At 41.2% G+C, this 12,162-nt stretch overlaps 2 protein-coding genes across 4 annotated transcripts in view; one reads left to right on the top strand and one right to left on the bottom strand.

Moving 5' to 3' along the window:
• The first annotated feature begins 2,997 nt into the window (after positions 1–2,997).
• Positions 2,998–8,323, top strand: cldn23l (claudin 23-like). 3 transcript variants are annotated; one of them, XM_053632168.1, is made up of 2 exons: positions 2,998–4,211; positions 4,385–8,323. In XM_053632168.1, the coding sequence occupies exon 2, from the start codon at positions 4,464–4,466 to the stop codon at positions 5,151–5,153; it is 690 nt and encodes a 229-aa protein (XP_053488143.1). In that variant the 5' UTR covers positions 2,998–4,211; positions 4,385–4,463; the 3' UTR covers positions 5,154–8,323. The 3 variants fall into 3 exon arrangements, with proteins under 3 accessions (XP_053488143.1, XP_053488140.1, XP_053488142.1); XM_053632165.1 differs by having other exon boundaries at positions 2,998–4,215; XM_053632167.1 differs by having other exon boundaries at positions 2,998–4,259.
• A 510-nt stretch (positions 8,324–8,833) lies between these two features.
• Positions 8,834–12,162, bottom strand: part of cnksr1 (connector enhancer of kinase suppressor of Ras 1) — a 50,975-nt gene continuing 47,646 nt past the window's right edge. Inside the window, exons 17-21 of the mRNA XM_053632163.1 lie at positions 11,558–11,631; positions 11,295–11,368; positions 10,998–11,100; positions 10,323–10,501; positions 8,834–9,746 (exon numbers count right to left, since the gene is read on the bottom strand). Of these exons, the coding sequence (XP_053488138.1) occupies positions 9,396–9,746; positions 10,323–10,501; positions 10,998–11,100; positions 11,295–11,368; positions 11,558–11,631 (781 nt within the window). The 3' untranslated portion in view covers positions 8,834–9,395. The remainder of the gene's footprint in view (positions 9,747–10,322; positions 10,502–10,997; positions 11,101–11,294; positions 11,369–11,557; positions 11,632–12,162) is intronic.

The raw sequence follows: 12,162 nt of genomic DNA, 5'->3' as shown, positions 1-12,162 counted from the left end.
GAAAAGTCTTTTAATGCTCACACTCATAAGGAGAGACCAGAAATTCAACAAAAAGGCTGACTAACCAATAACGATGGAACATCTGTTTCATATTTGAAATTAAATCAAGAGTATGACCATGAGTGTGAGTAGAAATAGTCGCATGTTGAGTCAAATTAATTGAAACAGTCAAAAGCAGACAATAGTTGAGATGAATTAGAGCTCACTGTAGCTACATGAATATTAAAGACACGTGATGATGAAGCACAGGCAAGAGTGAGCAGTTCACCGAGTTGGGAGAAAAAGTCCGATCGAGCCTTAGGACGACGATATAGTAGTATAATTGTTCAGGTTGTTATATTCAAAACAGTATTGGCTATGACAAAACAAGCGTCAGTTATAAAGAACAAATAGAAAACACACAAAATCAAATTTGCTTTGTTTTTTTTTAAATTTCATTTAATTTTGCTTACACAAAAATGAATCACATCCTTCTGAAATAACATCAGATAAAACAGAACAGTGTGTGTGTGTGTGTGTGTGTGTGTGTGTGTGCATTCATGTCTATGGTAAATGAACTAGAATAATGACCTTCATTACTGGAAGAACAAACACTAATTGAATGTGCGTGCCTGTCAACATGCACGGTCCTTTGTGGGTTTGTACTCCTGATGCTTCCTCGTTTTCTAACCTACAGTGATGAATAAGCATACTGGTGATTCATTTATTATTTCTTTTAATAGCTCTGTTTGAAAGCTGTGTTTAACTACTGTTGGCATGAGATGTGTGAATGGCTTAGTGGTTAGCACGTTCGCTTCACCCCTCCAGGGTCGGGGGTTCGATTCCCACCGTGGCCCTGTGTGTGTGGAGGTTGCATGTTCTCCCCGTGGGTTTCCTCCGGGTAGCTGATTGGCATGTCCAAAGTGTCCGTAGTGTATGAATGGGCGTGTGTGATTGTGTGCCCTGTGATGGATTGGCAACCTGTCCAACCTTGTACCCCACCTTGTGCTCCCTGGGATAGGCTCCAGGTTCCCCGTGACCCTGAAGAAGGATAAGTGGTATAGAAGATGGATGGATGGATGGATAATCATGGAAATGTGCTTGGACTAATTTAATACCTGCCTTTCATTTGTACAAATTTGAACACACACATGTCCCTGAAGTGAATTTTAGGCTTAGGAAGTCGCATTTCTGGCACAAAATGAATCAACTGGAATACATTGTATACGTTATACAGCCCTGTATGTTTTGCATCTTAAGATATTTATGCTACAAATTGCATATTCATTAAGAATGACCAACAAATGAACAGCTCAGTCATTTATAAGACACAATTCCCGGTAACTTGTTAGTAAGCAAGCTACCTTTTTCTTTTTTTTTTTTTTTTCATCTCTTTAAGTCTGCACACGTTTTACACATGCAAACCATTTATAATAAATCAGAGCCTGAGTCTTTTAGCGCATGCTGAGATACAATATCACTTGCCAGATGGTAAAAGGACAAAGAGAGAGTGGGCAGGATGAGTAATAATCATTATTAGAAATAGGTAATAATTCTGTAAGTCACACAGTATTAGTAGAAAATATTTTGAATAGAGGAAAGATTGAACTATCATTATTACTCTCTGAAAAGTTTTCAATCACTCAAGCGTTGTCGTAGAAGGTTTTTGTGGCATCAGTGAGAAGGCTTTTTGCAGAACAATACCTAATGTATAATGATTCAGTAAGCATACATGTCTAATAAACGTAGGAATGTGTGTGTGTGTGTGTGTGTGTGTGAGGTTGATTAAACAAAGCATAGCTCTGTATTAATTCGTGTTTGTTCCTGTGTTGCCATGGCATCATGGATGATTGAGATGTTAATGCACCAGTACTTATTCTAGCAGTGACAAGGCTATAGTGACACAAAACGATAATGGCATGCTGTCAGATCAGTCCGTCCGCCGGCATACACACACGCACACGAATACCCGCACACTTTCTGCGACTCACACGTTGCTATTTTTATGAAACTTTTCTGTTGGTGCATTATTGTATGTCCATCTTGCGTGCCTTAGACATAAACCAGTATGTTCACATACACATCGACGCCATTTCCCAATACCAAGTGGAAAACAGATATATATTACAACTCATTATAACGTATATGGACACATCAATACACCGTCTCTTGCATACACACCCTTGTACAAAGACACTAGACAATCAGTGTGTTTACATGGACAACAATAATCCACTATTAACCCGATTAAGACGATACTCTGATTAAGAAACTAGCATGTAAACAGGAATTTTTAATCCGATTAAGGTCATACTCGAAGTAAACACATATGGAATTAAGACATGTGGAGTATTCCTGTTTTAGTCGCATTATGGACGTGTATTACAGACATGTACACACCTTAATCACATTATTAACGTCGTGTGAGAGTTTTCACCGCATTTTGCGACAGGACACGATCACACACGGCAGCGCTCAACCGTTTTACGGCAAACAAGAGAGCACGGCTGCGTCCCAAACCGCGTACTTGCCTACTATAGGCCTGTAGTAGGAGAAATACATGTATCTCGGCTACTATATAGACAGTAAGTACGCGGTTTGGGACGCAGCCCACGGCTTCAAGCAGTCGTCTATTAGCACGTACAGCACGACAAATAATTAACCGCACTTGAAGCTTTCGTAAAAAATTTAAATAAAAACACCCAAAACTGTATACGGTTCCATAACGAAGACGGACTGTATGTCGATACGTGACATTCTGGAGGGAACGTCGGACGGCGTGGCGCGGTGACGCAATGACGTGTGCTGTTAATCGAACTATGTTCTATAACACGTAAAACGGGCAATTGAGAAATCAGAGTAAAATTTGTTTAAATGTGTCACTTGGAACACTGCAGCCAAACTGCTGGAAGTTCTAAGCACACAGTTGTCTAGAATGTGTTTGTATGTTGCGACATCACAATTTCCCTTCACTGGAACTAAGAGGCCCGAACCTGTTCCATTACGACAGTGCTACGGTGCACAAAGCGAGCTCTGTGAAGACATGGTTTGCCAAAGTTGGCAAGGAGTGTTCTGCACAGAACCCCGGCCTTGACCCCACTGAACAGCTTTGGGATGAACTAGAATGTAGACTGCGCCCCAGGCCTCCTCACCTAACATTAATGACTCGCATCACGAATGCTCTTGTAGCTGAACTGGAAATGCCCACAACCACGCGCCAAAATCTAGCGGAAAGCCTTTCCAGAAGAGTGGAGGTGTCCACATACTTTTGGCCATATAGTGTAGCTGTCATACCAGTCTAGCAAGCAAAACAGCATCAAGATTTCAGTGGTAGATTTGAATTGATATGTTTTTAAATCATTTTTTAGCTCTTTTTTTTTTTTTTTCCATTGATGCCACACTGATTGAATTTAGTCCTGTTTAAATTAATCTCAGTCTTCAAAACAAACATAATAAAATTCAATCATTCCATTACAGATGGACCTCTGTAATTCCTTTTATTAGAGTTACATATTAATTCTATTTTTCTGTTGATATTTTTTCTATTTATTCCACCATTCTGTCATTCGGTCTCAACCTGACTTCTCTTAATGTGCAATATCTTTATCTTGTTTTAAAGTGAAAAACCTTAGATGCAAATATTTATATATATTCTTGCACAATAACTTTACTGACCTTGGCTTTGTGTAAAGGAAGACATATTTGCTTGCATGAATGTGCATGTGTGTGTGTGTGTGTGTGTGTGTGTGTGTGTGTGAGAGAGAGAGAGAGAGAGATTATCAGATTATTTTGTCTGTAGTCTGCCTCCAATATTGTCTTTCAAAATTCAGATGGCAAACACACACACACACACTTGCACACACACACGCACGCACGCACGCACATACACACACACGCGCGCGCGCGCACGCACACACACGCACACATGCTTCAAACTAATAAAGTCCTGAGCAGCAAGGACACACACTTGTAGCTGAACACACCAATGTAAATGGGTGAAACAGCACGTAGCCAGGAGATCGTCTAGGTTACCGTCTCTTAGCAACAGACAGACATTCACCTCCAGTCTGCTGGTTGCCAGGAGTAACGGTGATGTTTGGAGCCATTCTGTATTTGAGCTTGGAGGAGAGAAGAACCGACGGAGTCTGACACACACAATGATCGGATTTGCTCTGATCAAACACGTTCTTCTTGCACATCTGGACTGCGGAAAGTCCTGGAACCTTTCCTTGGTGTGTGAGTGATCGTCTCGCTTATGATATCTCAAATTCCTTACATATGTATGTATTGATTTGTATTATTATGTTTTTTTTTTTTTATATTTTATAATGTGGGCCAATAGCTAAGGTGATCTCTTAACCAATTCTGATTCTGATCTTTATTCCATGTAACTTTTGTTTCTCAGCCTTGAGCAGTCGTTCATTGCGAACTGAAAACCTCCAAAAAGCTCGAGTGATTCCTTTGTTGCTGTTACGTTACCCACAATGCACACGCCAGCTTCAATAGTGACTGGGATTGTCTTCGCTCCCTTGGGACTGGTGCTGGTGTTCACGGCAGCCATCACGCCTCAGTGGCGGGAAGGCCAGGCTCGTCTGGGAAGGGTTGGGACTGGTGTACGTGAAGCCAGAGGCATCGAGCTTCTGCTCCTCCGCTCCGATGGACTCTGGGAGAGCTGCCTGCAGGTGGTGCACTCCGAATTGCGGGAGTGCTGGCCTGTATCTGGCCCGTACCAACATGATTCCCGTGTCCTTGCCACTCGGGGACTTGTGCTCTCGTCTCTATTCCTGTGTGGCTCGGGGATTGTGCTTGCCAGCATCGGTGCCCGCTGTTGGACGGACACACCGCTCAGAAATGTAGCAGGAGCTGGAGGGTTACTGGTGGCGCTTGCGGGTGTGCTCAGCCTCGCAGCATTGAGCATCTACACTCATCATCTGCCCAAACTGGGGGTGGAGCTCATATCAAACATGTCTGACTTCCAAGGACTTGACTTGCACAAGTTGCCCAGTCTGACCCTGCACCCAGCTGGTTCTCTGTATTTCGGGTGGGTCGGTGCGTGGGTACAGGTGCTTGGAGGGCTGGCTCTGCTGTTTGGGGTCGGACGACCACGATGCCCGGTTCGCACCAAACAACTACAGAGGGACATTGTGATGACGGCTTACGATGTCAGCTGCTAGACGAAACTTGTTTGTGAAAAGAGGAGGAATAAAAGGACAATCAGGACTCTACTCATCGACACTGTTTGGATCATCATAAAGAACTTTAACACCAACTGCTTAATTGATATACTCTGTATTGTGTTGCTGTCTCAAAGCTTCAGGGTCCCTGGTTTGATGCTGAGCTCAGGTTATTGTCTATAATGGAGTTCGGCATGTTCCTTCCGAGGTCACATGTGTTTCTTCAAGATTCTCTGACTTCCCAAAAAACATGCAGGTAGGAGGACTGCCTATGCTAAATTGCTTACCCTATTCAGGGTAAATTCTCGCACCCTGTCTTCAGTGTTCCCGTCATGACCCTGAGCAGGATAATGCGCTTACTAATGGAGATCTAACGAGGGCTGCTGTGTGGGCTGCCACTGCGTTTCAGAGTCAGGAGCCCATGGTACCTGTCTTGCTCTGTGTAACTAGGCAGAGCTTGTTTAATAATAAGTGCCGGGAGTGTAAGCAGAGAACAAACGAAACGTTTCACAAAGAGACTCTCTTGGACGCCTGTTGCCTCTTGAACTGGCTTGTTTTTACTGGTTTTGGGGCCTTAATCCCATTCGTCTGATCAAAACTCCGATGATACCTTTTGAAAAATGGATCAGGGTTGGTATATATAAAGCTGTGCAAACGTCCACACAAATCAGGAATATTCATAGTCAGAAAAGGTTCATTTTAAGAGTACTACAAACTCCCAAACTGTTTAAAAGGCTTTCGGAAGTCGAAATAAATGCACAAGGAAGCAAAAAGTGGCAGTGGAGATGTTCAAGGCCTGTTCCACACCAGACACAATGTACTAGCGTAGATCTGTTTTTAACGACACCGAGCGTTTTAAAAGGATCCCATTTGTAAGGGCATCCTATTGATCACAGATTTAATTAGAGATAAAACATTACCAGCAACACAACAAGATAATGCAGTAACGACTGAAATGAAGGTCGTCATGACTTCCTGACAAAGGAGAAAACAATGGAATATACAGACACAACTGATAGTAAATATTACACATCACGTCAATCTTGGTACGAATATGTACAAAAACATATTGTTGACTTGCTGGTGATGCAACATGGACATTAACCCACGAGACCATAAACGAATGCTCAAAGTACAAATGGACTTTTTCCCCTTTCCCACCAAATCATTAACTGGAGACCGTATGTATATTAAATATGATATCCCCAGTCATGGGCTCAAGCTACACAACTTATTACACAGTTCGTGGCTATGCCTTTGGTACCTCGTGGATACGACCTAATATGTGACCAGGCCTTATTACAAATAACCACCACATCTTCAGGTTTGCTCCGAGAGTTTACGAAACCCTATCTGTCTAGCATTTCTGGTCTTAATTGAATAAGTTTTATATAGACCAGCCCTGATCTGGAATCAGCTCTGTCGCTGTGATTGTATATGACTATGAAAGCAAAAATACTAATGATAGGTGTGGGGTTTGTCTATGTACCAACAGTGCTCACTGCTACGCTGCTCAGGCCAATAGAAGCAAAAACAGCGGAAGAAATGTAGGTGTCAGTTGATGATCTGTGCTGCTTGATGGTGTATTTATGAATTATAATGATCAGTATCCATTTCTAATTTCACTTAGAGTTGGCGTAATTCACCTATGTATTATTATTATTATTATTATTATTATTATTATTATTATTGTGGACGGCTACGATTAGTGGACAACCCGCTCTACCACCACAGCAGTGGTACAGCATGTTCTCCAATAATCATAGGGTTGGCGGTTCGATTCCCGGCCCACGTGACTCCACGTACCGAAGTGTCCTTGGGCGAGACACTGAACCCCAAGTTGCTCCCGATGGCAAGTTAGCGCCTTGCATGGCAGCTCTGCTACCATTGGTGAGTGAGTGAATGAGTGAATAAGAACCAGTGTAAAGCGCTTCAGATAAAAGCGCTATATAAAAGCAGACCATTTACCATTATTTATTGTTGTTGTTGTTATTATTAATGAAGGTATTATTAATCATTTATCGTGACCTAAACCTAAGGCTAAATTAGACTGTTTGCGTCCATGTTGTACTCCATCCACTTTCTAAAATGTAAGCGCTACGGTATTTCACTTTTTAAGATTACTCTCTTCCTGTAAAATGTCTGCTTGATTTGTGATCGAATATAAACCATCACATGCACTGACAGAACGCGCTAAAAGTTATTCATATGAAGCCAAGTATATATATTTATCCTTAAGCCAGCGACTGTAGGACTTTCATGCGTAGGTTTTACGTGCTGTGCAGTGTGTCCCCTCAGTCTTGTGTATATTTCTCTACGGTTAAAAAAGTGACTTTTTTTTTTTTTTTTTTAAATGAAATGCATCTCCTTGTGTTGAATGTGTAAATATATTTTGTAACGTTGCTAAATAACTAAATAAAGGTTTGTGGTGTATTCATGCATTCTGATATAACTGTTCTGTTTACGAGACCACTGTATTGTATGTGTGTTTGTGCTTAGAAACCTAGTAAATACTTCGACCGCAATATTTACAGGAAATTCAGCTACACTCGCTGTGTTTTGGTGCTCCGTTTTAGCACTTCTCAATTTTCAGTGGAAAAGTTCATTCAAATGCTGCTGGGGGTTAGATGGTAACCAAAAAAAATTTTTTTATAAATAAATAAAGACAAATTAAAAACCTATATGAGGGCCTAGTGTGTAAACAATAATTGTCAGTGCAGAGGAATGCTGACTTGATTTTAATTTAAGAATAGGAAAAAAAAATATTGGAACCATGTTTGGAGTTTGGAGGCATTGAGCTTGGTACAAAATGCTAATTGTGTTGGAAACCTAACCCTGCTCAGCACCATGACACAACCTTCCCCACTGTGAAGCATGGTGGTGGTAGCATCATGCTGTGGGGATGCTTTTCCTCAACAGGGACTGAGATCTGTTACATAACAAACTTTTTCTAATTAAGCAGCAACGATGTGTAGATAAAGACGAGCAGTTATCACGCTTGACCCCGACTAGAACTTTGGGTCGTTTTGTAGGTTCTGATATTATTCTGATGTTTTTAAAGAAGGAATATGCAGTATCTTACATCCGATTTGATGCGCTCAGATAAGTTAAGCTTGCCATCTAGACTCATCCTACCCCATCGATCTATAAGCACAATAATAAGAAAGAAAAAAAAAAGATGTTTAGCTTTTGTAAACTGTTGTCATTTTATTTACAGTAATATGGACGATGCCTTAATAAACGCTTTCACATATACTTCTTACCGTGTTCACATTACTCAATACTCGAAGACTTACGCGTTTGTTCTGTGTAATGATTTACAAGATCGTTTACATTAATTCTTTTCCTTTTCGCCCCATCATTGCACGTATTGCAGTACAACATGCAGCACAAACGTCAAACCTGAAATTATATTAAAAGTTTCAAATGACCACTCTAAAACTTACCTGTAAAAATAAAAGGCCCTATCAGCGTCCGCTATGTGCACAGGCCACTTTGTTCTATTTTTATAGAATATAAAATGTGTCAGATTATTTACAACGGCAAATAACTTCCTGTTTCAGAAAAGAGCTCCGATAATGATTTTTTTGACAAATATGAGTTCAGAACTCGTGTCCATTTCAACACAGACATCAGGGATCTGCTTCTGGTTCCAGGTTCGGTCTTTATTAGTGTTTTTCGTCCAGATTGGACTAAAGCTCCATATCCAGTGCTTCACTTTGCGTCTTCGGTGGACTGACACCAACGCGTTCTTTCCAATCAGCAGTTCTCTGCTTCAGATCTGAGTAAATAAGTAAATAAATACTGATCATGCTGGACTTGGGCTGCTGACGTGAAGACTTGGAAATCCGTATTGAGATGAAAATGAACTAAGAAATCCATATTGAGATGAAGATGAGCACTAGTTGTTTTCAATGACGTTACAACTGTAACACTGCAGTAAATGTAGCGATCAGAACATGAGGGTTAAGCAATTAATAATTATTTACGGATCTCCGGAATTTCGTTTAAAACATTGTGAGTAGAACAACAGCCGGACACTGCTACTAGCTAGCTCAGCAGTTAGCATAAAAACATCATTAAGGTTGCTCAGCAACACTGATGTCGATCATTTCTTGTAAGAACAAGGTTGGAAAATGGAAACACTCCACGGAGCAGCTCAAGTCCCGCCCCATCCCTAAAAAGAGGCTCTGATTGGTCAGAGTTCTAACGTGGGTAGGCGCAGGGTCAGTACTTGTCAGCTCAGATGAAGAAGTAATTATCAGAGGAGCTGCTGTCTGCTCGTTCACTACGTGGGTCAGTATACCCTGCTACGTGTTCATGCTCAGATTCCAGGGCGGAGCCTCCGTCGCTAGGCAACTCTGCGTCCACTAGCTGCTCTCCGTCACTCAGGCTGAGTCTACGTGCTCCGTCATCATCCGCGGTGGCAGTTTTCCCTTGTGGGGTTGTCTGGGTTTGTTTTTTGTTTGCGGCGATTTTCTCGATTTCCTGGTAGAGATCCTCGTTGTGCTGCTTCCACTGGCGGAATTTCACCGGCGTCAGACTGGAATCTTCCAGAAGCTTATCGATCAGCTGTAACTCCGCCTCCTTCGCCTGGAGGGACACATTCAGTGTGGCAAAAAATGACTATATTATGATATTTGAAGGCAATGTTTAGACATACACCCACCGTCTACTTTAATAGGAACGCCTGTACACTTGCTCATTTATGCAGTTGTCCAATCAGCACAGCGCATACTGTCATGCAGATACAGGTCAAGAGCTTTAGTTCACATCAGACATCAGAATGTGGGAAAAGATGCGGAGATGCTTTTCTGCTCATCACGGTTGTAAAGAGTGATTATTTGAGTTACTATAGACTCCCTGGCAGCTCAGACCAGTCAGGTCATTCTCCTCTGATCTCTCTCAGACTCTCTAATTAGAGTTATAAAGATTTTGGACCTGTCTGATTCAATTAGATACGATCTAGGGTGTCACAATATAACCTAGGCATTTCTCAGTTCACGAAACATTTAATAATAAATATTACTCGGTTCACTTACACCTAATTGCTGGGTAGGTTAAAAAATGTATTTACAGTGACATCATTTAAAAAAGAATAAAATAAAATATAGCTGCTCAATAACATGTCGGTAGTGTTGATTATATTCCTTGATATGTGTTCCTCACCTTGAGTGTGCTGTGAAGAGCGCGGAGTGTGTGGACCTTCTCATTAATGACGGGATTTTTGTTTCGTCGGATAAATGACCTGCGGAGTTGGTCGTGAGTGACGGGCTGATTCTGGCCAATCAGAGACACTCCTCCTTCCTTCAGCTTGTTAAACAGCTCGCCCATCTCATCCACCGTTCCTGAATCAGAGAGACGAGAGCAACATGGGCTATGAGAAATAACGGACAGAGTCTATTAATGATAATGATAAGAGTCTTTATTAGTCACATATACATTACAGCACAGTGAAATTCTTTTTTCACATATCCCAGCATGTCAGGAAGCTGGGGTCAGAGTGCAGGGTCAGCCATGATACAGCGCCCCTGGAGCAGAGAGCGTTAAGGCCCTTGCTCAAGGGCCCAACAGTGGCAGCTTGGCAGTACTGCGGCTTGAACCCCCGACCTTCTGATCAGTAACCCAGAACCTTAACCGCCAAGCCACCACTGCCCCATTAATATTACATTCTATAAATATTACATGGATTGATCCTACATTCATACTATATTATATCTTGCCTCCATACTATTATTTACTAGATTTTAATTTACACATAAATAAAAACTGATTTAAAAAAATGATCCAACACACATACAGAACAGCACTTACAGATCGGTTTTGAGCAGTATGGTTGTTTACCTGCAGCTTTACTGCCCTCTGCTGGAATAGAGGCTACTGCACCTCCTCCTATGAGTTTGTTCTTCTTTCCCAGAGATCGAGGAAGTGTGTTCGACTGGAGCTTCTATCACAAGAGACAGTAAGCTGATTAAAAACTGCATGCATTTAATATTTCACACATTAATAATATATGTGAACATATGAAAAGAAACATTTATTCTTGTATAGTGATATCTCTCTGCTTTCTTTCTTTCTTTCTTTCTTTCTTTCTTTCTAACCCATCATATATACTTATGTGTGTTACGTCTCTCTCCTCACCGGGGAGATTTTTTTCTTTAGAAGGTTTGGCGAGGGTGAGCCGTCCTCCTCCGACTCTGTCTCACTGTAGCACTCTGTCAAAAACACACACCACCATGTCTGATCATCCAAAGACCACCATCTTACTAAAATCCATCCTGTCTATACTAACACAACTGCACGAAGGAACGTATATGATCTTCCTGGTTTTTTGCTGTTGATTTTAAGTAAAGGAAAAAAAACGCACAAACTACTTCAAAAAAAAAAGATCTGACTCCACGCACCGGTCTCGTAGTCTGGTGGATTCTTTTGGTGCTTCTTATATTTCTGGATGGCGGTGATCAGGCAGTTGATCCACCTGTTTCACAAAATCAGACAAATCAGACAAAAACGTTGTCTCGCGTTGCGTAGTGAATGCGACCCAAGTCAGCGTGTGTCAGTTTTGAACAGCGTTTTCTCTTCTTTAAACAATTCTCTTCCACCAAGGTTGGTACCCTTAATCCAGCAACCATGTTTATTTGTTTTTTTTTTTTTTACATTTAACAGTATGCAAGATACAGAAAACAGATTAACCGCAGATACATTAGACTATAGATGTGAAAGCATGCGGTTAAAGTGGTGAGCGGGTGTAAACAGAGTCATAGTCATGAGTCTATACTTTAAACCTACAAAACATCATTTAAAAAAAAAAAAAACAACAACGACCTGTGGCCACATGATAATAATGTCATTTCTTCTTGTGTGTTTGTTTGCGAAAACGGAATTGAATTCTGGTGGAACAACCAAGGCTGAAATGAGGTTATAACATTCTTTAAAAATTTCAACTTTAAATAAACATAAACAAGAAAACAAGTTTTAACTAAAGTAGATCCATCCATCCATCCATCTT

This window comes from Ictalurus furcatus, chromosome 9 (assembly GCF_023375685.1).
Source record: "Ictalurus furcatus strain D&B chromosome 9, Billie_1.0, whole genome shotgun sequence".
Classification (NCBI taxonomy): Eukaryota; Metazoa; Chordata; class Actinopteri; order Siluriformes; family Ictaluridae; genus Ictalurus; species Ictalurus furcatus.
Note: the sequence above shows the minus strand (reverse complement) of the source record. Positions and strands in the feature narration are given on the sequence as shown.